At 44.2% G+C, this 23,748-nt stretch overlaps 1 protein-coding gene across 11 annotated transcripts in view; it reads right to left on the minus strand.

The window, feature by feature from the left end:
- LOC135519935 (LIM domain only protein 7-like) overlaps positions 1 to 23,748 on the minus strand; it is a 134,802-nt gene that overhangs the window by 30,828 nt on the left and 80,226 nt on the right. For all 11 annotated transcript variants that reach the window (XM_064945172.1, XM_064945173.1, XM_064945181.1 and 8 more), the window contains 3 exons: positions 22,677 to 22,791; positions 2,257 to 2,384; positions 291 to 981 (listed from right to left, as the gene is read on the minus strand). In XM_064945172.1, coding sequence (XP_064801244.1) covers positions 291 to 981; positions 2,257 to 2,384; positions 22,677 to 22,791 — 934 coding nt within the window. The remainder of the gene's footprint in view (positions 1 to 290; positions 982 to 2,256; positions 2,385 to 22,676; positions 22,792 to 23,748) is intronic.

Raw genomic sequence — 23,748 nt, forward strand, 5'->3', positions numbered from 1 at the left:
GGTCTTAGGTCCTGTTCATTATGTAACAAATAAAGGAAAATGGACTGGAACAGGTAGCGATTCTCTGGACTTGTCTATTAAGAAACATTCATTTAAATGTTTAGTTGTAAAAGTTTCAAAAACGTTGCGTGCCCTAATGAACATAACCCACAGCCATTGAAGTACCTCACCCAAATCCTCCAGTCTACTAAAAGCAGTTTCTGCAGAAAGCAGTCCTGAGGAAACAAACAACTACACACACAGACAGAACTGGAAAGTGTGGTAATATTACTGTATACTATGGGACTCACTGTGTAGGCGGGTGGCAGTGATGCGACGCTTGTAGACTGACTCCCGAAGGGCCTTGGCATGACGACAGAGTTGAGCCGAGCGCTGTCCGATCTCATGTAGCTCCTGGGGAGAGAGGCAGAAACCCGAGACACACCAGGAGGCATGGGCTGTGGGTCCATCACCACCGAGTTGTACTGTGGCTGTTGTATGTACAGAGAGCCACCAGCAGTGGATGGGGTCACTTCTTCAGACACCTTCCCCACCCATGGGCGACTGGGCTCGTGAGCTTTGGGTAGTAGGCTGGGGGTGGTGGTGGTGCTGAAGGTCTCCTCTGTCTTGGCTTCACTGGTGTACCATGAAGCCAGGCTTGGGGCTCTCTCTGAAGGATTCGGGGCTGGAACGTAGGGGTTGTAGTTGGAGGTGCGACCCACAGTGGTAGTGATGTCGCTGCCAGAACCGAAGGGACTGTCGATACTGTCACTCATGTTGCCCCTAGAAGGCGAGACAGCCCTGTTGGTTGCCGTGGTGGCAGCGCACGCCTCCTCCCTTGGGGGGAGCATGGAGGAGCTAGTGGATCTGAGGCGGTCAAGAGGGGTGTAGTGGTTGTCGAAGGTGTAGCTCCTCGGAGGGAGGGTGCGGAGGACCGGGGCGGAGTCTTCAAACACGTCCTGGTCCAGAGAGGCGAGGGAGTTGAGGCGACTGCCAATGGAGCTGTGGGGATGGAGAAGAGAGGGAGGGTGGTGAAGTAGAGAGAGAGAGGGAGGGAGAGAGAGGAGGGTGAGGGGAGAGAGGGATGGAAGGGAAGGGAGGTGAAAGAGAGAGGGGAAAGAGATTAAAAGGTGTTATGTAAGCGATTGAAAGAGAGAGAGAGAGAGAGAGGAGGGCAGGGTAAAAGTAAGATAGGATGGGTGAAAGAGAGAAAGGAGCCGAGGAAAGGAGGTGAAGAGGCAAGGGAGGATGGGAAAGCCAGAGGAAAAAGTAAAAGGTGGAAGGGGATAAAAGGAGAGGGCAGAATGAGAAAAGGATTGAGGAAAGGTGAAAGGGGGAGGGAAAGAGAAGTTTGAAAGAACAAAAAAAAGAGGTGAGGTAGGATTTAAGCCACGATTAGATTACACTTTCACACAACGCTTTGTAGAGAGACAATTACTGTTCATTCATTAACACAGTCTCAGGTCACTTTCTCTCAGGGCAAACGTTTCAACAAAAGTCTGTAAAAACACAAAAGTTTGCATGGCCCTGTATTTGTGCCTGAGTTGTCATCAACCGGTGTTTGTTGGTGTAGTAAGTACTTATACAGTAACAGGACAGTTTTGAGTGACAGTGAAAACACATCTAAAAATACTGATTAGAATTCTGATGATGAAATACTTTAAAACAGGGTAAAACATATTCAACCAATAAACGATTATACAATGCCTTCAGAAACTATTCAGACCCCTTGACTTTTTCAACATTTACGGATTTAAAAAAAATCCTCAGCAATCTACACACAAAACCCCATAATGACAAAGAATAAGGCTGTAATGCAACAAAATGTGGGGAAAAATCAAGGGGTCTGAATACTTTCTGAAGGCACTGTATGTTTCTAATTCTCTGTACAAAAATAATGATTTATACCTTGTAGGAGCATGGCTAGCCCAAATGCCCTTTGGTAACTGTATAGAATATAGAGCACATAATAACTAGAACACATGTAGGATTTGTATTTGAGGATGTCTAGTCTAGCAGATACAGTACTTTCATCAATCCATCAATCATAGATTCCTTTTTTAAGTCTTACATTCAATCAGGCCATATTTCATGAGCTCATCCCCTCATGTTCATCGGGCACCAAACGGAAGAACAGGCAGGGACTACGTGGATATGTAGGGATCAACTGGACATGTCCAGTAAGAAAGCCCCATTATAATTTTCCCTTGCAAATTGTTTTCCGTAGAGTGCCCAAATTAAATCATTGTCCCTGGTGTCTACCTGTCACTCTATTACCTCCAATTGGAATTCTGGAAACCGCGGCTCCCTATTCCGCTGCTCGCTGTGGTCTGCTCCCTCTCCTCTTTCTTCTTCACAATATCAGAGTTGAAGCTCTTGCGACGGTTTTTCCACTTGGTGAGATCCTGCAGAGAAGAAACGCAAGTCAGAAACCACCTCAGAAACGTGCATCCTGGAAAAATGAATGGAACAGTTAAATCCACTAACAGATGTTGAGGGTGGCTAATGTGATAGGTGTTAGCCGCATAGGGAGGGAGGGAGGGAGGGAGGGAGAGACTTTCCTATTTGTGTCAGTTTAGCTCCTCCCACCTCATGTCCCATGTGTATTGGGCCCGTGAATGACCTAAATCTATGCTAAGACACCATGCTATACTGCTCGACTATGTTACAACTGATAGACATCTAACACAGTAACAGGTAAGAATGAGGCCTTTAACATACTCATATTTCGTGGAATAATTACATGAACTGAGTTGGACATGGTGAAACATTGTGAATATACCTAACTTTTGCTTCCTGTACCTCTTTTTATTCTCTCTCTCTCTTTCTTTTTCTGTGCACTCTCTACCCTCTCTGTACCTTTACAAAACTAGCTCTCCTTTCACCTGTACCCACAGGCACAAACTGGGCCTGAAAAGCTGTTCTCTTCAGATTTCTCCCCATTTCAAATACGAACTAGACTGATCTATCATACAGTATGTTGTTACCTGTAGACAGCTGGGATGGCTTTGACTTGAGTGTACACATTTAGACAAGGACAAAATAACCATGGCTTATACAGTGATATGGTCGATGGCTGTTTAATCAGTGATGATTAAACAGGCCTAGTTCCCTAGATATTAACCACGACTAGATTGTGTAAAGCATGGGTTGGACAGGTTTTGCATTCTAATTTTAACGGCAAAGCCAGGGGAACATCAATTTTGTGATTCACAAACTAGTACAGTTTTCACCCTCACAGATCATTTCAGATCCTGGAGGATGTTATACAATAGTTAGTGGCACCCTCTTCCAGAACTCTGTAGTAAGACTCCATAAGACTTCTGAACAGGTAATCAAATGGCTACCCGGACTATTTGCATTGTGTCCCCCCCCCCAACCCCTCTTTTACGCTGCTGCTACTCTCTGTTAATCATATACGCATAGTCCCTTTAACTATACATTCATGTACATACTACCTCAATTGGGCCGACCAACCAGCGCCCCCGCACATTGGCTAACCGGGCTATCTGCATTGTGTCCCGCCCACCCCCTGTACCTATCACTAATCAAGGTAAGACCCAAGTTTGGATTGGTCTGCCATGTAGCACGCTTCTGTCTATAATATGAGCTGGACAGTATGTGTAGGTAATCCTTTCTAACGAGGCATTTTTGAAAGATATCACGAAGTAGAACTGCAAAGGTGTTGCTCTCCACTTTCTGGAGGACCTAGTTTGGAAATCAGTGGAATGCACGTTGGAATTAGAGTATGATAGCTAAGGAGATGAAGAAAATTCTGCCGTTTGATTGCAAATATGCAGACGGCTATGAAAAGAGAACATACAGAAGGCTGTTGTATAAAACACCTGTCTATCCGGATTACATCTTCAAACTAAGGCAACCATGGTATCCGTGACAGACGGGGAAGCGTCCATCCATGTATATGGGTAAGATAGTCTAGCTAGCTGATATTATTCATATCTCAGAGACATTTGCATTGCCAGTTATAGTCTAATGTTACAGTAGCTAGCTAACATTGAACCTGGTTGGTTAGATACCTGCAGATTCATGCAGGGTAGTAACATTATTAATTTTTTGTTTAGCTCGCTAGCTAGCTACATATCTAAACAAAAGACTCCACTATGCAAGAAACCATTTCAATAGAATGTTCTTGATGTTACTGTGACAACTGTCGATATACGTAGCTGGTAAATTCTCTCTGGCTATCTACTCCAATTTCCGAGCACTCGTCTGAGTGTGCCAGAGCGCTGAAATACTGACAAATTTCTGAATGCTCAACACCCAAGGAATGCAGCCGGTGTCAGTAAACGTTGGCAAAAAAGCATGATCAAATTGTTGCCAGCAGCACAGTTTCAGTCACCAACACTCGAGATAACATAAAAACAGCCTAACCAGCTCTGCTTGGATGAGTCAAATGGTCAGAGTGCGCTGTTCCCTCATTTTTGAATGGAAGTAGCTAGCAAGCTAGCAACTTTGGCCAGTTATCTTGGGTGCTTGACTGCTGTTGTAAGGTCAGAATGCTCAGATCAACCCTACTCCTTGGCCAGAGCGTGCGCTCTGAACGCTCCGAGACAGTCAGAGGTCACCAAGCACAACATAGCTTGAGCGTGTAAATCAGCTAGAAATATGTGTTGGCATCGAGTAATTGTCTCTGTTAGCCAGCCTGCCAGCTTAGTGGAGTCTGCCACTAGCACAGTCAGTGTAGTCAGCTCAGCTATCCCCATTGGGGTGGCAGGTAGCCTAGCGGTTAGAGCGTGGGGCCAGTAACCGAAAGGTTGCTAGATCAAATCCCAGAGCTGACAAGGTAAAAATCTGTTGTTCTACCCCTGAACAAGGCAGTTAACCCACTGTTCCTAGGCTGTCATTGTAAATATTAATTTTCTGTTAACTGACTGGCCTAGTTAAATAAAGGTTAAACCAAAAAACTATTGAAACTGTTTATGTGCCTTGATTTAGGTTGGGCAAAACTAAACATGGTGGTGTTTGCTTTAGCAATCTCACTGGAATTAAGACCTCTAGTCATTATTGAAAGAGATTGTGATATCTCACATCTCAAAATAGGGCTACTTAACATTAGATCCCTCACTTCCAAGGCAGTTATAGTCAATTAACTGATCATAATATTGATGTGATTGGCCTGACTGAAACATGGATTAAGACCTGATGAATTGAATGTGTTAAATGAGGCCTCTCCTCCTGGTTACACTACTGAACATATCCCCCACGTATCCCGCAAAGGTGGAGGTGATGCTAAGATTTTCAATAGCAAAATTCTATTTACAAAAGAAATTACTGCGTTAGATAGGAGCACACACTTGGCATTCTCTCAAGAAATGTGTGCGATGGACATTAGACTGGTGGAAATCTGTCCTTTGGTCTGATTAGTCCAAATTTGAGATTTTTCGTTCCAACCACTGGGTCTTTGTGAGATGCAGAGTAGGTGAACGGATAATCTCCGCATGTGTGGTTCCCACCGTGAAAGAATGGAGGAGTAGGTGTGATGGCGTGGAGGTGCTTTGCTGGTGACACTGTCTGTGATTTATATAGAATTCAAGTTACACTTAACCAGCATGGCTACCACAGCATTCTGCAGTGATACGCCATCCGATCTGGTTTGGGCTTAGTGGGACTATCATTTGTTTTTCAACAGGACAATGACCCAACACACCTCCAGGCTGTGTAAGGGCTATTTTACCAAGAAGGAGAGTGATGGGGTGTTGCATCAGATGACCTGGCCTCCACAATCACCCAACCTCAACCCAATTGAGATGGTTTGGTATGAGTTGGACCGCAGAGTGAAGGAAAAGCAGCCAACAAGTGCTCAGCATGTATGGGAACTCCTTCAAGACTGCTCGAAAAGCACTCCAGGTGAAGCTGGTTGAGAGAGTGTGCAAAGCTGTCAATAAGGAAAAGTGGGGCTACATTGAAGAATCTCAAATATAAAATATATTTTGATTTGTTTTAACAGTTTTTTTGGTTACTATAGTTGAAGTTGGAAGTTTGTATACACTTTAGCCAAGTACATTTAATCTCAGATTTTCTAAATTCCTGACATTTAATTCCAGTAAAAATTCCCTGTTTTAGGTTAGTCAGGATCACCACTTTATTTTAAGAATGTGAAATGTCAGAATAACAGTAGAGATAATTATTTATTTCAGCTTTTATTTCTTTCATCACATTCCCAGTGGTCAGAAGTTTACATACAGTCAATTCGTATTTGGTAGTATTGCCTTTAAATTGTCAAATGTTTCAGGTAGCCTTCCACAAGCTTCCCACCATAAGGTGGGTTAAACATTGGCCCATTCCTCCCGACAGAGCCGATGTAACTGAGTCAGGTTTGTAGGCCTCCTTGCTCGCACACACTTTTTCAGTTCTGCCCACACATTTTCCATAGCATGAGGTCAGGTTTTTGTGATGGCCTATCCAATACCTTGACTTTGTTGTCCTTAAGCCATTTTCCACAACTTTGGAAGTATGCTTGGGGTCATTGTCCATTTGGAAGACCCATTTGCGACCAAGATGTCTTGTGATGTTGCTTCAACATATCCACATCATTTTTCTACCTCAAGATGCCATCTAATCTATTGTGTGAATTGCACCAGTCCCTCCTGCAGCAAATCACCCCCACAACATGATGCTGCCACCCCCATGCTTCACGGTTGGGATGGTGTTCTTCGGCTTGCAAACCTCCCCGTTTTTCCTCCTAATGTAACGATGGTCATTATGGCCAAACAGTTCTATTTTGGTTTCATCAGACGAGAGGACATTTCTCCAAAAATGTACGATCTTTGTCCCCATGTGCAGTTACAAACCGTAGTCTGGCTTTTTTATGGCGGTTTTGGAGCAGTGGCTTGTTCCATGTTGAGCGGCCTTTCAGGTTATGTTGATATAGGACTCGTTTTACTGTGGATATAGATACTTTTGTACCTGTTTCCTCCAGAATCTTCACAAGGTCCTTTGCTGTTGTTCTGGGATTGATTAGCACTTTTTGCACCAAACTCTAGGAGACAGAACGCGTCTCCTTCCTGAGCGGTATGATGGCTGAGTGGTCCCATGGTGTTTATACTTGCGTACTGTTTGTACAGATGAATGTGGTACCTTCAGGCATTTGGAAATGGCTCGAAAGGACGAACCAGAGGTCTTGGCTGATTTCTTTTGATTTTCCCATGATGTCAAGCAAAGGTGCACTGAGTATGAAGGTAGGTCTTGAAATACATCCACAGGTCCACCTCCAATTGACTCAAATTATGTCAATTAGCATATCAGAAGCTTCTAAAGCCATGACATCATTTTCTGGAATTTTCCAAGCTGTTTAAAGGCACAGTCAACTTAGTGTATGTAAACTTCTGACCCACTGGAATTGTGATACAGTGAATTATAAGTGAAATAATCTGTCTGTAAACAATTGTTGGAAAAATTACTTCTGTCATGCACAAAGTAGATGTCCTAACCGACTTGCCAAAACTATAGTTTCACAAGAAATTTGTGGAGTGGTTGAAAAACACGTTTTAATGACTCCAACATAAGTGTATGTAAACTTCCGACTTCAACTGTACATGGTTCCATGTGTTATTTCATAGTTGTGATGTCTTCACTATTAATCCAACAATATAAAAAATAGTAGAAATAAAGAAAACCCCTTGAATGAGTAGGTGTGTCCAAACTTTTGACTGGTACTGTATATGTGTGTATGTATGTCTGTAGTATGTACTCCTACATCGCTGTCGTCGGTTGCTACAGACCACCCTCGGCTTCGGGAGACGAACTAAACTCTCCTTCTAATGTCCTGCAACAAGCTAAATGACTCATTATTCATTCATTATTTTAGGAGATTTGAACTGCGACATGCTTACATCTGTATCGGACTCTTTTAAAGAACTGTGTGACTCTCTGAATCCAGTAGCGTGCCGTGGTTCTGGGGCCTGGGCCTTCAGTGAAGTCCTACACAGTCGCACCCGAATTAATCCACCTCTTATTACCATCATTAAGATGCCATGGCTCTAGACACTATACATTTAGACAGAAACGCAGTATAACCAGGCGTGGCGCCACCTTGAAATTTACATTTTTATTCAGAGAATTGCAGGGGAAGAGTACAATACCTTTTCATTGTGCAGCTTCGTTGGCCTGCGCGCTTGTTCGTTGAGCTGTAGATCCACTCGGGTGTCCCCAAAAGTTTTCAAAAGCACCATTGTTTGTAAGTGCCCAGCCGTACTTTGGTGTCTCGTTGCTGCCTTGGTTAGACAACTCAGGTTTGCAAAGCCAGTGTGGCTCCAAACACCAAAACGATCACTTGCAAATAATAGGCATTCCCAGCAGTACAGTTTGCAGTGCTTCTCGGAGCCTGTCTTTGTAGCATCGGCTTTGTAGCGTCGGCGTCTACCTCTCCTGACAATGTCTAAATGTGTAACACTGGAGCCAGCCAGCAGGCGTACAAATAGCCAACTCTAAAGCTGATTGGTTGACACTAAATTTTAATTTCCATTCACTTTAAGCTACAAGCGCCCGCACTGATGATTCTGAAGGCCTGAGGGCAGATTTTAGACCCCTGGCAACACATGATGGCTGAATATGATTGGATAAAATATCTAACATAAAGACCAGCCCTCCAAATCTCAACCTGGGGCTGGAAGCAGTGCAACCAAGAGGAACGCTATGAAATGAAGAGTGTAACTCTTACTCTGGGGAATAATTTAATACATATTTATGGGAAAATCTATTTAAAAAAATATATTCTGATGATGTTTAGGCCAGCAGAGAAGGCCTTGCTGGCCCTGACAGCCCACCACTGTCTGAATCTAGCTCAATTAATTAATGCGCCTACAAGACCGAAACCCAGAGCACCTAACAAATCAACTCTATTGGACATTATTCTAACGAATACCCCTCACAAATACACATTGACTGGGATATTTTGTAATGATGTCAGTGATCACTGTGCAATTGCTTGTGTTAGAAATACAAAAATGACCAAAGCCAAAACCCATTATATTTTTAAAATACATTTCAGACAGTTTGATGAGCAAGCATTCTTACATGATCTGTACCATAATATTGAAAGAGTAAGTCTGATTCCGATGTTGACTCTGCCTGGGAATATGTTTATATGTTTATATGAAATTTGTGTCCATAAGCATGCCCCTGTGAAGAAATTTAGAATCAGTGGAAGGGACAATACCTGGTTTTCAGATAACTTGGCAGAATTATTAGAAAGAGAAATATATCTTGGCCTCAAGCTCGACATACATACACTTCAGAGTGCTAAGAAACAAATGCACAGGTTTGATCAGGAAGTCCAAATCAGATTACGATTTCAATGCAGTCATAGAGAACCTAAACAACCCTACCAGGTTCAGGAAGCTAATCAAATCAGTGTCAGGTTCTAATGTATCCTCTGGCCTTCCTGACCATTTAATGATGGATTCTAATGAAGTGAAAGATAAAGCTCATATTGTAGGGGGATTTAACAAGCACTTCATATCTGTTCAGTTTTTAATAATGGTGTGGCCCAGGCCTATAGTCCCTCATGTGAACCATTTTAACTTTGAGCCTGCTTCTTATACTGAGATCTATAAAGCACTAAAGGCAATGGACACTAAAATGTCTGCAGGTACAGACAACCGGGACCCCTACAGTGGTTCCTTCTTTAAAAGTTGTGTCACACTGAGGCACACCATTTAATTCTCAGCCATTTCTTCTGTTACTGCAAGTTATTGCTAGTTTGACCACCAGAGGGCATCTTTGAGAAGCATTTGATACTATTCCATATTGGCATTACCATAGAATGTAAAACATTTTTTGTAATAACATAGTATATGGGATTGAGTTTAAGAAATTTGTCTTGATTAATTTGATTAATATTATGGTGTTTCCATTCAGAGAAAAATTGTCAGTTTGTAAATTCAGACCGTTTCACTGTCGGAGCGCAGTAGGGTTGATTTGAGCGTTCTTGCCTTAGAATGGCAGTCAAGCACCCATGCTGACGTTGGCTAGCTACTTCTAGACCTCTAGCTCCTTGTACCAAATGGTAGTTTGGTCCTCACTTTATACGTGCAAAAAGATTTCAATGTGTTCATTGACAAAGCCCTTTCGGGTAAACTCCCTCTTTACCTCTGTAGTCTGGTCTCCTTCACCACCAGAAGTTACCATACCAGGTCTGCTAGGTGGTTGCTACTTAAAGTCCCCGGGACATTCACAGTATTAGGCAAGACTGCCTTCTCTTCTTGTACACCAGAGTCATGGAATAGTCTGCAATCTATGCTTGATCTAGATATGTTAGTGCCACTGAATGAATTTAAAATATTGATGGGAGACTCTGTTACAGAGGAGTGTAAATGCTTTTTTTAGGCTGGATCATGTTGTGTTGTATTGTATATTTTAATTACAGTGGGGCAAAAAAATATTTAGTCAGTCACCAATTGTGCATGTTCTCCCACTTAAAAAGATGAGAGAGGCCTGTAATTTTCATCATAGGTACACTTCAACTATGACAGACAAAATTAGAAGAAAAAAATCCAGAAAATCACATTGTAGGATTTTTAATGAATTTATTTGCAAATTATGGTGGAAAATAAGTATTTAAATATTTAAAATAGTTGGATCTCCCCCTTTTAAAAGTGGTAGGACACATGCTGATTTCCAGAACTTTGGAATTTCATTACATTCCAGGGTTAGATTGGAAAGAGTTGTAAGTGGTTCAGCTATGAAATCAGCTGCCAGATTTAAAAAGCAAGGATCCAAAAGATCAGGACCTGCAGGCTTTCTCTGATCTAAGGATTTCAGGGCTTTATGTACCACCTGCACTGAGAATGGCAAAAAGCTAAAAGTTTGACCAGCTCTCACTGGTTCATCCGCACAGGGTTGTACAGAGACAGAGGACACTGAGGACACCGAGGACATGCATGATGACGAGTTTCTCATACGACTGGCCTATCTGGGAGATGTTTTTTCTTGCCTGAATGATCGGAATCTAGGATTACAGGGACTCTCCGCAACTATATTCAATGTGCGGGACAAAATTGAGGCTATGATTAAGAAGTTGGAGCTCTTCTCTGTGTGCATTAATCTTGACGCTACCCATCCCGTTAGCGGGATAATTGTCATCAACAACTGCTGAATTGCAGAGTGCCACAGTCAAATAATATTACAAAAAAATATTCATATTCATGAAATCAATCAAAACACAGCTTAGCCTTTTGTTAATCCACCTGTCATCTCAGATTTTGAAAATATGCTTTTCAGCGAAAGCAATCCAAGCGTTTGTGTAAGTTTATCGATAGCACAACATAACATTATGTACACTAAGCATTAAGTAGCTAGGTCACGAAAATCAGAAAAGCAATCAAAAAATCGTTTACCTTTGATAATTCTCGGATGTTTTCACTCACGAGACACCCAGTTACACAACAAATGTTCCCTTTGTTCCATAAAGATTATTTTATACCCAAAATACTGACGTTTGTTTGTCGTTCAGAAATCCACAGGAAAGAGCGGTCACGACAACGCAGATGTATATTCCAAATAATATCCATAATGTCCACAGAAACATGTCAAACATTTTTTATAATCAATCCGCAAGTTGTTTTTAAAATATATATTTTATAATATATCAACCAAGTGTGTAGCTTTTTCAATAACAGCAGGAGAAACAGTGGCCGCTTTACTCAGTTGCAGCAAACTCTCTCCAGACGTTCAGTGAGGATCTCTGAATGATCCAATGTTGACCGAAATGACTAATGATGATAAATACAATCCACCTGTGTTATACTCACTGTTATCAAGTCTCCGTATAAATGCACCTGCACTGTGATAGTCTCAGAGGTCCGTTAAAAGCGCAGAGAGCATCATGAAGAACAAGGAACACACCAGGCAGGTCCGAGATACTGTTGTGAAGAAGTTTAAAGCCGGATTTGGATACAAAAAGATTTCCCAAGCTTTAAACATCCCAAGGAGCACCGTGCAAGCGATAATATTGAAATGAATGGAGTATCAGACCACTGCAAATCTACCAAGACCTGGCCGTCCCTCTAAACTTTCAGCTCATACAAGGAGAAGACTGATCAGAGATGCAGCCAAGAGGCCCATGATCACTCTGGATGAACTGCAGAGATCTACAGCTGAGGTGGGAGATTCTGTCCATAGGACAACAATCAGTCGTACATTGCACAAATCTGGCCTTTATGGAAGAGTGGCAAGAAGAAAGCCATTTCTTAAAGATATCCATAAAAAGTGTTGTTTAAAGTTTGCCACAAGCCACCTGGGAGACACACCAAACATGTGGAAGAAGGTGCTCTGGTCAGATGAAACCAAAATTGAACTTTATGGCAACTATTCAAAACGTTATGTTTGGAGTAAAAGCAACACAGCTCATCACCGTGAACACACCATCCCCACTGTCAAACATGGTGGTGGCAGCATCATGGTTTGGGCCTGCTTTTCTTCAGCAGGGACAGGGAAGATGGTTAAAATTGATGGGAAGATGGATGGAGTCAAATACAGGACCATTCTGGAAGAAAACCTGATGGAGTCTGCAAAAGACCTGAGACTGGGACGGAGATTTGTCTTCAAACAAGACAATGATCCAAAACATAAAGCAAAATCTACAATGGAATGGTTCAAAAATAAACATATCCAGGTGTTAGAATGGCCAAGTCAAAGTCCAGACCTGAATTCAATCAGAGAATCTGTGGAAAGAACTGAAAACTGCTGTTCACAAATGCTCTCCATCCAACCTCACTGAGCTCGAGCTGTTTTGCAAGGAGGAATGGGAAAATATTTCAGTCTCTCGATGTGCAAAACTGATAGAGACATACCCCAAGCGACTTACAACTGTGATCGCAGCAAAAGGTGGCGCTACAAAGTAGTAACTTAAGGGGGCTGAATAATTTTGCACGCCCATTTTTTCAGTTTCTGATTTGTTAAAAAAGTTTGAAAAATCCAATATATGTCGTTCCACTTCATGATTGTGTCCCACTTGTTGTTGATTCTTCACAAAAAATACAGTTTTTTATCTTTATGTTTGAAGCCTGAAATTTGGCAAAAGGTCGCAAAGTTCAAGGGGGCCGAATACTTTCGCAAGGCACTGTAGCTTGGTCACAAAAATCAGAAAAGCAATCAAATTAATCGCTTACCTTTGATGATCTTCAGATGTTTTCACTCACGAGACTCCCAGTTACACAATAAATGTTCCTTTTGATCCATAAAGATTATTTTTATACCCAAAAGTTTGATTTTCCTCAGGTTTTTGCATGCAATATCAGTTCTGTTATACTCACTGTTATGAACTTGAGTGAAGACCCAAAAGCGGTTTTAACAGAAAACAGAGTTGTTTAATGAAAAACAGGAATGGCATAAATCCTCTTCCAACGTTGTCAGCGGAACAAAAAGAACGTTAGTATAGTGCAGGATGCACCTGCCAGGCAGACTCCGACAGGACAGGACAAGGTGGAAGCAAACGAGACGACAGCTTGCTTCTGGCATCAAAAAACACAAACAAGAATCAGACACTGAAAGTAGCAGGAACAGAGAAAGAAATAGAGACCTAATCAGAGGGGGAAGAGAGAACAGGTGTGAAAGAGTGAATGAGCTAGTTAGAGGAGATGTAGAACAGCTGAAGAATGAGAGACAGAGAAGGTAACCTAAAAAGACCAGCAGAGAGAGAGTGAAGAGAAAGGACAGGAACAGACATAACAAGACATGACAGTACCCCCCCCACTCACCGAGCGCCTCCTGGCGCACTCGAGGAGGAAACCTGGCGGCAACGGAGGAAATCATCGATCAGCGAACGGTCCAGCACGTCCCGAGAGGGAACCCAACTCCTCTCCTCAGGACCGTACACCTCCCAATCCACTAGGTACTGATGACCACGGCCCCGAGGGCGCATGTCCAAAATCTTACGAACCCTGTAGATGGGTGCGCCCTCGACAAGGATGGGGGGACGAGCGGGGGCGCGAAGAACGGGCTTAACACAGGAGACATGGAAGACCGGGTGAACGCGACGAAGATAGCGCGGGAGAAGAAGTCGCACTGCGACAGGATTAATGACCTGGGAAATACGGAACGGACCAATGAACCGCGGGGCCAACTTGCGAGAAGCTGTCTTAAGGGGAAGGTTCTGAGTGGAGAGCCATACTCTCTGACCGCAACAATATCTAGGACTCTTGGTCCTACGCTTATTAGCGGCCCTCACAGTCTGCGCCCTATTACGGCAAAGTGCCGACCTGACCCCCTTCCAGGTGCGCTCGCAACGCTGGACAAAAGCCTGAGCGGAGGGGACGCAGGACTCAGCGAGCTGAGATGAGAACAGCGGAGGCTGGTACCCGAGGCTACACTGAAAAGGGGATAGACCGGTAGCAGACGAGGGAAGCGAGTTGTGGGCGTACTCTGCCCAGGGGAGCTGTTCTGACCAAGACGCAGGGTTACGAAAAGAAAGACTGCGTAAAATGCGACCAGTCTGATTGGCCCGTTCGGCTTGACCGTTAGACTGGGGATGAAAGCCGGACGAGAGACTGACGGAAGCCCCAATCAAACGGCAAAACTCCCTCCAAAATTGAGACGTGAACTGCGGGCCTCTGTCGGAAACGACGTCAGACGGAAGGCCATGAATTCGGAAAACATTCTCGATAATGATCTGAGCCGTCTCCTTAGCAGAAGGGAGCTTATCGAGAGGAATGAAATGAGCCGCCTTAGAGAATCTATCGACAACCGTAAGAATAACTGTCTTCCCCGCTGATGAAGGCAGTCCGGTGATAAAATCTAAAGCGATGTGAGACCACGGTCGAGAGGGAATGGGAAGCGGTCTGAGACGGCCGGCAGGAGGAGAGTTCCCAGATTTAGTCTGCGCGCAGACCGAACAAGCGGCGACAAATCGACGCGCGTCACGTTCCCGAGTGGGCCACCAGAAACGCTGGCGAATGGAAGCGAGCGTACCCCGAACGCCGGGGTGGCCGGCTAACTTGGCAGAGTGGGCCCACTGAAGAACGGCCGGACGAGTAGGAACGGGAACGAACAGAAGGTTCCTAGGACAAGCTCGCGGCGACGGAGTGTGAGCGAGTGCTTGCTTTACCTGCCTCTCAATTCCCCAGACAGTCAACCCGACAACACGCCCGTCAGGGAGAATCCCCTCGGGGTCGGTGGAGACCTCAGAAGAACTGAAGAGACGAGATAAAGCATCAGGCTTGGTGTTTTTGAGCCCGGACGATAAGAAATAACAAACTCGAAACGAGCGAAAAACAGAGCCCAACGAGCCTGACGCGCAATAAGTCGTTTGGCTGAACGGATGTACTCAAGGTTCCTATGGTCAGTCCAAACGACAAAAGGAACGGTCGCCCCTCCAACCACTGTCGCCATTCGCCTAGGGCTAAGCGGATGGCGAGCAGTTCGCGATTACCAACATCATAGTTACGTTCTGACGGCGATAAGCGATGAGAGAAAACGCGCAAGGATGGACCTTGCCGTCAGAGAGAGAGCGCTGAGAAAGAATGGCTCCCACGCCCACCTCTGACGCGTCAACCTCAACAACAAACTGACTAGAGATGTCAGGTGTAACAAGAATAGGAGCGGATGTAAAACGATTCTTAAGAAGATCAAAAGCTCCTGGGCGGAAACGGACCACTTAAAGCACGTCTTAACAGAAGTAAGGGCTGTGAGGGGAGCTGCCACCTGACCGAAATTACGGATGAAACGACGATAGAAATTAGCGAAGCCCAGAAAGCGCTGCAGCTCGACGCGTGACTTAGGAATGGGCCAATCAATGACAGCCTGGACCTTAGCGGGATCCATCTTAATGCCCTCAGCGGAAATAACGGAACCGAGAAAAGGGACAGAGGCGGCATGAAAAATGCACTTCTCAGCCTTCACATAAAGACAGTTCTCCAAAAGGCGCTGGAGGACGCGTCGCACGTGCTGAACATGAATCGAGAGAGACGGAGAAAAATCAGGATATCGTCCATGTAAACGAAAACAAAAATGTTCAGCATGTCTCTCAGGACGTCGTTAACTAGTGCCTGAAAGACAGCTGGAGCGTTAACGAGGCCGAAAGGAAGAACCCGGTATTCAAAGTGCCCTAACGGAGTGTTAAACGCCGTCTTCCACTCGTCCCCCTCCCTGATGCGCACGAGATGGTAGGCGTTACGAAGGTCCAATTTGGTGAAAAACCTGGCTCCCTGCAGGATCTCGAAGGCTGAAGACATAAGAGGAAGCGGATAACGATTCTTAACTGTTATGTCATTCAGCCCTCGATAATCCACGCATGGGCGCAGGGACCCGTCCTTCTTCTGAACAAAAAAAACCCCGCTCCCGGCGGGAGAGGAGGAGGAGACAATGGTACCGGCGTTGAGCGAAACCGACAAATAATCCTCGAGAGCCTTACGTTCGGGAGCCGACAGAGAGTATAATCTACCCCGGGGGCGAGTAGTTCCCGGAAGGAGATCAATACTACAGTCATACGACCGGTGTGGAGGGAGAGAAGTGGCCTTGGAACGACTGAACACCGTGCGCAGATCGTGATACTCCTCCGGCACCCCTGTCAAATCGCCAGGCTCCTCCTGTGAAGTAGAGACAGAGGAAACAGGAGGGATAGCAGACATTAAACAGGTTACATGACAAGAAACATTCCAGGAAAGGATAGTATTACTAGACCAATTAATAGAAGGGTTATGGCGCACTAGCCAGGGATGACCCAAAACAACAGGTGTAAAAGGTGAACGAAAAATTAAAAAAGAAATGGTTTCGCTATGATTACCAGAGACAGTGAGGGTTAAAGGCAGCGTCTCACGCTGAATCTTGGGGAGAGAACTACCATCTAAAGCGAACAAGGCCGTGGGCTCCCTAACTGTCTGAGAGGAATGTCATGTTCCCGAGCCCAGGTCTCGTCCATAAAACAGCCCTCCGCCCCAGAGTCTATCAAGGCACTGCAGGAAGCAGATGAACCGGGCCAGCGGAGATGGACCGGAAAAGTAGTGCGTGATCCAGAAGGAGAGGCCTGAGTAGTTGCGCTCACCAGTAGCCCTCCTCTTACTGATGAGCTCTGGCTTTTACTGGACATGAGGTGACAAAATGACCAGCGGAGCCGCAGTAGAGACAGAGGCGATTGGTGATTCTCCGTTCCTTCTCCTTGGCCGAGATGCGGATACCCCCAGCTGCATAGGCTCAGCATCCGAGCCGGCGGAGGAGGGTGGCAGTGATGCGGCAGGTGGCAGTGATGTGGAGAGGGGAGCAGCGGAGAACGCGAGCTCCTTTCCACGAGCTCGGCGACGAAGATCAAACCGTCGCTCTATGCGAATAGCGAGAGCTATTAAGGAGTCCAGACTGGAAGGAACCTCCCGGGAGAGGATCTCGTCCTTAACCTCGACGAGGAGACCCTCCAGAAAACGAGCGAGCAAAGCCGGCTCGTTCCAGTCACTTGAGGCAGCGAGAGTGCGAAACTCAATAGAATAATCCGTTATGGATCGATTCCCCTGACATAGGGAAGACAGGGCCCTGGAAGCCTCCTCCCCAAAAACAGAACGGTCAAAAACCCGTATCATCTCCTCCTTAAAGTCTTGATACTGGTTAATACACTCAGCCCTCGCCTCCCAGACTGCCGTGCCCCACTCACGCGCCCGTCCGGTAAGGAGAGAAATGACGTAGGCGATGCGGGCTGCGCTCCTGGAGTAAGTGTTGGGCTGGAGAGAGAACACCACATCACACTGAGTGAGGAATGAGCGGCACTCAGTGGGCTCCCCAGAGTAACACGGCGGGTTGTTGATCCTGGGCTCCGGAGACTCGGAAACCCCGGAAGTGGGCGGTGGATCGAGGTGGAGTTGGTGAACCTGTCTTGTGAGGTCGGAGACTTGGACGGCCAGGGTCTCAACGGCATGTCGAGCAGCAGACAATTCCTCCTCGTGTCTGCCTAGCATCGCTCCCTGGATCTCGACGGCGGAGTGAAAAGGGTCCGGAGCCGCTGGGTCCATTCTTGGTCTGATTCTTCTGTTATGAACTTGAGTGAAGACCCAAAAGCGGTTTTAACAGAAAACAGAGTTCTTTAATGAAAAACAGGAATGGCATAAATCCTCTTCCAACGTTGTCAGCGGAACAAAAAGAACGTTAGTATAGTGCAGGATGCACCTGCCAGGCAGACTCCGACAGGACAGGACAAGGTGGAAGCAAACGAGACGACAGCTTGCTTCTGGCATCAAAAAACACAAACAAGAATCAGACACTGAAAGTAGCAGGAACAGAGAAAGAAATAGAGACCTAATCAGAGGGGGAAGAGAGAACAGGTGTGAAAGAGTGAATGAGCTAGTTAGAGGAGATGTAGAACAGCTGAAGAATGAGAGACAGAGAAGGTAACCTAAAAAGACCAGCAGAGAGAGAGAGTGAAGAGAAAGGACAGGAACAGACATAACAAGACATGACAGTACCCCCCCCCACTCACCGAGCGCCTCCTGGCGCACTCGAGGAGGAAACCTGGCGGCAACGGAGGAAATCATCGATCAGCGAACGGTCCAGCACGTCCCGAGAGGGAACCCAACTCCTCTCCTCAGGACCGTACACCTCCCAATCCACTAGGTACTGATGACCACGGCCCCGAGAATGGCAAAAAGCTAAAAGTTTGACCAGCTCTCACTGGTTCATCCGCACAGGGTTGTACAGAGACAGAGGACACTGAGGACACCGAGGACATGCATGATGACGAGTTTCTCATACGACTGGCCTATCTGGGAGATGTTTTTTCTTGCCTGAATGATCGGAATCTAGGATTACAGGGACTCTCCGCAACTATATTCAATGTGCGGGACAAAATTGAGGCTATGATTAAGAAGTTGGAGCTCTTCTCTGTGTGCATTAATCTTGACGCTACCCATCCCGTTAGCGGGATAATTGTCATCAACAACTGCTGAATTGCAGAGTGCCACAGTCAAATAATATTACAAAAAAATATTCATATTCATGAAATCAATCAAAACACAGCTTAGCCTTTTGTTAATCCACCTGTCATCTCAGATTTTGAAAATATGCTTTTCAGCGAAAGCAATCCAAGCGTTTGTGTAAGTTTATCGATAGCACAACATAACATTATGTACACTAAGCATTAAGTAGCTAGGTCACGAAAATCAGAAAAGCAATCAAAAAATCGTTTACCTTTGATAATTCTCGGATGTTTTCACTCACGAGACACCCAGTTACACAACAAATGTTCCCTTTGTTCCATAAAGATTATTTTATACCCAAAATACTGACGTTTGTTTGTCGTTCAGAAATCCACAGGAAAGAGCGGTCACGACAACGCAGATGTATATTCCAAATAATATCCATAATGTCCACAGAAACATGTCAAACATTTTTTATAATCCATCCGCAAGTTGTTTTTAAAATATATATTTTATAATATATCAACCAAGTGTGTAGCTTTTTCAATAACAGCAGGAGAAACAGTGGCCGCTTTACTCAGTTGCAGCAAACTCTCTCCAGACGTTCAGTGAGGATCTCTGAATGATCCAATGTTGACCGAAATGACTAATGATGATAAATACAATCCACCTGTGTTATACTCACTGTTATCAAGTCTCCGTATAAATGCACCTGCACTGTGATAGTCTCAGAGGTCCGTTAAAAGCGCAGAGAGCATCATGAAGAACAAGGAACACACCAGGCAGGTCCGAGATACTGTTGTGAAGAAGTTTAAAGCCGGATTTGGATACAAAAAGATTTCCCAAGCTTTAAACATCCCAAGGAGCACCGTGCAAGCGATAATATTGAAATGAATGGAGTATCAGACCACTGCAAATCTACCAAGACCTGGCCGTCCCTCTAAACTTTCAGCTCATACAAGGAGAAGACTGATCAGAGATGCAGCCAAGAGGCCCATGATCACTCTGGATGAACTGCAGAGATCTACAGCTGAGGTGGGAGATTCTGTCCATAGGACAACAATCAGTCGTACATTGCACAAATCTGGCCTTTATGGAAGAGTGGCAAGAAGAAAGCCATTTCTTAAAGATATCCATAAAAAGTGTTGTTTAAAGTTTGCCACAAGCCACCTGGGAGACACACCAAACATGTGGAAGAAGGTGCTCTGGTCAGATGAAACCAAAATTGAACTTTATGGCAACTATTCAAAACGTTATGTTTGGAGTAAAAGCAACACAGCTCATCACCGTGAACACACCATCCCCACTGTCAAACATGGTGGTGGCAGCATCATGGTTTGGGCCTGCTTTTCTTCAGCAGGGACAGGGAAGATGGTTAAAATTGATGGGAAGATGGATGGAGTCAAATACAGGACCATTCTGGAAGAAAACCTGATGGAGTCTGCAAAAGACCTGAGACTGGGACGGAGATTTGTCTTCAAACAAGACAATGATCCAAAACATAAAGCAAAATCTACAATGGAATGGTTCAAAAATAAACATATCCAGGTGTTAGAATGGCCAAGTCAAAGTCCAGACCTGAATTCAATCAGAGAATCTGTGGAAAGAACTGAAAACTGCTGTTCACAAATGCTCTCCATCCAACCTCACTGAGCTCGAGCTGTTTTGCAAGGAGGAATGGGAAAATATTTCAGTCTCTCGATGTGCAAAACTGATAGAGACATACCCCAAGCGACTTACAACTGTGATCGCAGCAAAAGGTGGCGCTACAAAGTAGTAACTTAAGGGGGCTGAATAATTTTGCACGCCCATTTTTTCAGTTTCTGATTTGTTAAAAAGTTTGAAAAATCCAATATATGTCGTTCCACTTCATGATTGTGTCCCACTTGTTGTTGATTCTTCACAAAAAATACAGTTTTTTATCTTTATGTTTGAAGCCTGAAATTTGGCAAAAGGTCGCAAAGTTCAAGGGGGCCGAATACTTTCGCAAGGCACTGTAGCTTGGTCACAAAAATCAGAAAAGCAATCAAATTAATCGCTTACCTTTGATGATCTTCAGATGTTTTCACTCACGAGACTCCCAGTTACACAATAAATGTTCCTTTTGATCCATAAAGATTATTTTTATACCCAAAAGTTTGATTTTCCTCAGGTTTTTGCATGCAATATCAGTTCTGTTATACTCACTGTTATGAACTTGAGTGAAGACCCAAAAGCGGTTTTAACAGAAAACAGAGTTGTTTAATGAAAAACAGGAATGGCATAAATCCTCTTCCAACGTTGTCAGCGGAACAAAAAGAACGTTAGTATAGTGCAGGATGCACCTGCCAGGCAGACTCCGACAGGACAGGACAAGGTGGAAGCAAACGAGACGACAGCTTGCTTCTGGCATCAAAAAACACAAACAAGAATCAGACACTGAAAGTAGCAGGAACAGAGAAAGAAATAGAGACCTAATCAGAGGGGGAAGAGAGAACAGGTGTGAAAGAGTGAATGAGCTAGTTAGAGGAGATGTAGAACAGCTGAAGAATGAGAGACAGAGAAGGTAACCTAAAAAGACCAGCAGAGAGAGAGAGTGAAGAGAAAGGACAGGAACAGACATAACAAGACATGACACTCACAGACAATATTTTGACAGTTTTAGAAACTTTATAGTGTTTTCTATCCTAATCTGTCAATTATAGTATATGCATATTCTAGCATATGGGCCTGAGAAATAGGCCCTTTACTTTGGGAACGTTATTTTTCCAAACATAAAAATAGTGCCCCCTAGCTGAATGAGGTTAACAAGGACAACACACAGGTCTTTCCATCATTATATATTTTTTTGTGTGCAAATGAACTCAAGCTTACTGGACAATGTCAAATGTCATATAGCGAAGCACCTGAGTGAGTTGGGTGCGCAATTACGCAGGTACTTTCCCGAAATGGATTACACAAACAACTGGATTCGTTATCCCTTTCTTGCTGCCTCCAGTCCACTTACGGATATCTGAACAAGAGAGCCTCAACGAAACTGTGAATGTTTAATTTAATCAGAAGAGTATCCTGCCTTGGCAAATCGAGCTGTTAAGACACTGATGCCCTTTGCAACCACGTACCATGTGAGAGTGAATTCTCGGCCCTCACTAAGCATGAAAACTTAATACAGGCACAGACTGTGTTTGGATTTTTTTTTAAATAAATGTATCATATAGTGTGTATGTGGCAGACTTACAAAGTTGGCAAAAAACAACATTTGAGAGTGCGCTGACCCTGGTGCTAGAGGGTTATGCAGCTGGAGGTTGAATGTTTGAAGGTGTACGGGACTATACAAAGTTTGGGAACCACTGGTATAGGGAGCTAAAAGGATGTATGTGTTCAATTTGTAATTCTTTATATGTGCAATAAAAATATACATATATACTTTTTTTAATCAATCTCTCATGTCATGATTATTACGTTAATGTAGCCCTCATGAGGGAGGGTTCAAGTCAAGTGTAATAACAGTCTTTTGGGTTGAATGTGTGCAACCCCTGGTAAGTTGGGGACCGCTAGTGTTGAACGGCTATGTGGGGCATGCAGGGTTTTTTGCCACCAAACCAAACCTAACCAAAGGACTGACACAGGGTGAGAATACCAGGGGTATATTCATTAGTGCAGACCGTGGAAAAATGTTTTGCATTGCAAACTACAGTTTCTATTGGACAAATTCAGGTAGGTCCTTACCAATTTCGTTCTGTTTGCTTCCATTTGATTCTTAGTGAATACACCCTAATCCACCTGAATTTTCATTTAGCGTTTCTAAATATTTTGTCACACTGAACACAGCCCACGTGTGTGGTCGTCGCCAGTTCAAATACTCACATCCTGCCACTGGTCTTCGTTCTCCTTGATCTGCTCTCTGATCTTCTGCAGCTCCTCGTAGCGCACCTGCTTCAGGGATTCCTGGTCCACCGCAAGGTCTGTCATTGATTTGCTCCTACACACCACCAGAGAAGAGGAAGACGGCTTAAAGACGGGGTTGAGATCATTGTCAACTCAGTTACAGGCATTGGACCATCAGTTAGGAGCATAAACCTACAGTACACAAGACGGTATTTACAAGACGGTCATAAAGTAGGCTACAGATGTATGTATCAAAAGACACTCCAAATCCACTATAATCACAGATGCGACACACATGTGAATGTGGAGCAAAAGTGCTTGTTAAAGTAAATCTCAATTAAATAAACTGAAACATACTTTTACACATACGTTTATTGTAAGAACACAGAAAATAAAAACAAGATTCAACATTCATTGAAGATGAAACAATAATTTTTATCTACATTACACCATTAAGACTAAAAGGTAGTACAAACAAAACATGTTCCCCATTTTTCAAATTTCTTAGTTTGGTATTAGTAAGCAAACAAAATAAGCAACAGTTGAGTCACGCTAAACACAAGCTTGATGAGGTTTTAGCCTAATGGGTTAGACAAACCATGCAGTATATCTCAGCCACCCCATTCTGCAAAATACACTTGTTTACTCAAAGCTTTCAAAGTTTTTTATGGCCAAAAACATTCACTGCATTTGACTTACCTGTAAACTTCTGAATCATACTGCTATCAATGTCTCTCTATCTTGTCTGTCTGTTACACAAAACCAACCATCATGGTAGCCTACCTGTGCTTCAAACATTTTCTTCTCAGCTGTACATAACATACAGTATGTTTGGTTGGATGACCCAGCATATTGGTATCGTGTGTACAATCCCCTCACTCCACTTTGTTGCCTTATCAAATGCTGTGTCCCACCCCCCTTGGTTTGGGCCTGCGGAGCCATTCAATCCCCAACAATGTGTCAGTGTCATCGTATAGCAGTCAGTCAGCAAGTGAGGGAACTAGTAAATGAGCAGCAACACAAAGGCAAAAGGAGGAAGGAGGCAGGAAGT

This window comes from Oncorhynchus masou, chromosome 29 (assembly GCF_036934945.1).
Source record: "Oncorhynchus masou masou isolate Uvic2021 chromosome 29, UVic_Omas_1.1, whole genome shotgun sequence".
Lineage (NCBI taxonomy): Eukaryota > Metazoa > Chordata > Actinopteri > Salmoniformes > Salmonidae > Oncorhynchus > Oncorhynchus masou.